General features: G+C 45.1%; 1 protein-coding gene across 1 annotated transcript in view; it reads left to right on the top strand.

The window, feature by feature from the left end:
- The window catches only part of GFER (growth factor, augmenter of liver regeneration), a 2549-nt gene extending 984 nt beyond the window's left edge, over nt 1-1565 (top strand). Inside the window, exons 2-3 of the mRNA XM_057371253.1 lie at nt 32-243; nt 1098-1565. Coding sequence (XP_057227236.1) covers nt 32-243; nt 1098-1260 — 375 coding nt within the window. The 3' untranslated portion in view covers nt 1261-1565. The remainder of the gene's footprint in view (nt 1-31; nt 244-1097) is intronic.
- The last annotated feature ends 386 nt before the right edge of the window (nt 1566-1951 follow it).

Genomic DNA, 1951 nt, shown 5'->3' with positions numbered 1-1951 from the left:
GTGTCCCCTCACACCCCCTGTCCCGCTGCAGGACGTGGCGGTCGCAGAGGAGAAGGAGCCCCCTCCAGACTGTCCCCTGGACAGCGAGCAGCTGGGCCGCAGCACCTGGGCCTTCTTGCACACCATGGCCGCCTACTACCCTGACCGGCCCTCGAGGGCACAGCAGAGGGAGATGARGGACTTCATCAACCTCTTCTCCAAGTTCTACCCCTGCGAGCACTGTGCTGAGGACCTGAGGGAGAGGTGAGTGGCCTCAGTGAGTTTTTTGAGTATCTGAAGGACAGATGAGTTTCCTCAGTGGGTTTTTTTTTTGAGGATCTGAAGGACAGGTGAGTTTCCTCAGCGGGTTTTCTGAGGATCTGAGGGAAAGGTGAGTGCTCTTAGCAGGATTTTGTGCTCGAGGGGTTGGTGGAAATGCTGGGCTGCAGCAGCTATTTTGCATATCAGCAGCTCTTCCTGCAYTTGGGGTTTGTAGCTACCTGAACTGGTTCCTTCCATTATTGCATCAATCACAGATGCACTTACTCAAAAAGCAAACACTTGTCCTCATGCGGTTGAGTTCTGTGCTGCCTCCAGGGCTTCCCTGAGACGATGTCAGAGTTTTCTGGTTCAAACTGGGTTTGTGAATAGTYGTGGAATTAGACTGGGACTTGGAATAGTTTGGTTTTCAGGAGACAAGTGTTCTTCTACCCTCAAAAATCCCCTGTATTGGCAACCTCAGTTGTGAAGACTGCAATGGGCTGTGGTTTTTGATCTGATGGAAGGTGYCCCTGCCCATGKCTWGGAACAAGATGATCTTTAAASTCCTTTCCAATCCAAATAATTCTAAGATCTGTGATAGTGTTTTCTGCATCTCTCAGCTTATTTTTTCACAAGTTTCAACTCCTCTTTTCTGGTTGATCACTCAAAAAAAGTTTGAAACATAATTATTAACTTAGCGGGCATCACTGGACAAAATAACTGCTCRTTTTTTTCATATATTCTTTCTTATTTTAATAATTTAAATTCAGTGCTTTGATGAATTCCAGTACTTTTTGCTTTTTATCCTAGATAAGCTTTGACTYCTTTGACATTTGTTTCCCATTCCCTGTTTGCAGATTGCGGACAAACCAACCCGATACGAGCACCAGGAGTAACTTCTCCCAGTGGCTGTGTCTCCTCCACAATGAAGTGAACAGGAAGCTGGGGAAGTCAGAATTTGACTGCTCCCGTGTGGATGAGCGCTGGAGGGATGGCTGGAAGGATGGGAGCTGTGATTAACCTGGAGAGATAGCTCTGGGAATCCAACAGAGCAGTTCAATCCATGTGGAGTCACTGCAGGGACAGTGGGAGTCAATAACTCTGTTTGTGTGGGACTGATTGAGAGCTCAGCCAATGCCAAAAGGAGATTTGAAAATCCTGTCCCAATAATATTTTGGTACYAGTAATGTATTACCTGAGGTTTGAGGCCTTATATTTGACACAGGAATTGCCAGAAACCTGGGAGATTGAGTCACTGACCAATTCATTTCATTATGACATTTCCTGATTCTGGGGGCATTTGATCTTTTTTTGTGACTGGAATTCATTTTTTTGTGACTGGAATTCATTTTCCATGAACATGGTGGTGTTGTCTGCAGGCATTGCCCTGATGGTTTAGAAAATGCATCTGATTAATCGTAATTTTAATTTCTGTTGTTCTGATGGAGAAAGCTCTTGCTGGGTTTTATGCCAAGTCTATACCYCTGGATCTCTTTTTCCAGGATCTCCAACGTTGATTGTTACTCTTGCATCCAATTCCTTTGATAGACGGCCTGAGGGCAGTATTTATTTCAGTTAAATACTAAAGTCATGGAGCCCAGAGTTCTCAGTTTGGCTTTGTGTTTCAGTTTGTCATGTAAGAGGACACTGCAGAAAGGGAAACTAAAGCAGGGAAAGAACAAACTTCCCATTTGAGGAATGGAACAAAGCA

This window comes from Malurus melanocephalus, unplaced genomic scaffold (genome assembly GCF_030028575.1).
Source record: "Malurus melanocephalus ecotype Western Australia unplaced genomic scaffold, MMel_1.1 scaffold_143, whole genome shotgun sequence".
In the NCBI taxonomy this organism is placed as follows: domain Eukaryota; kingdom Metazoa; phylum Chordata; class Aves; order Passeriformes; family Maluridae; genus Malurus; species Malurus melanocephalus.
The sequence above is the reverse complement of the archived record's forward strand: the minus strand, read 5'-3'. Positions and strand labels throughout refer to the sequence as shown.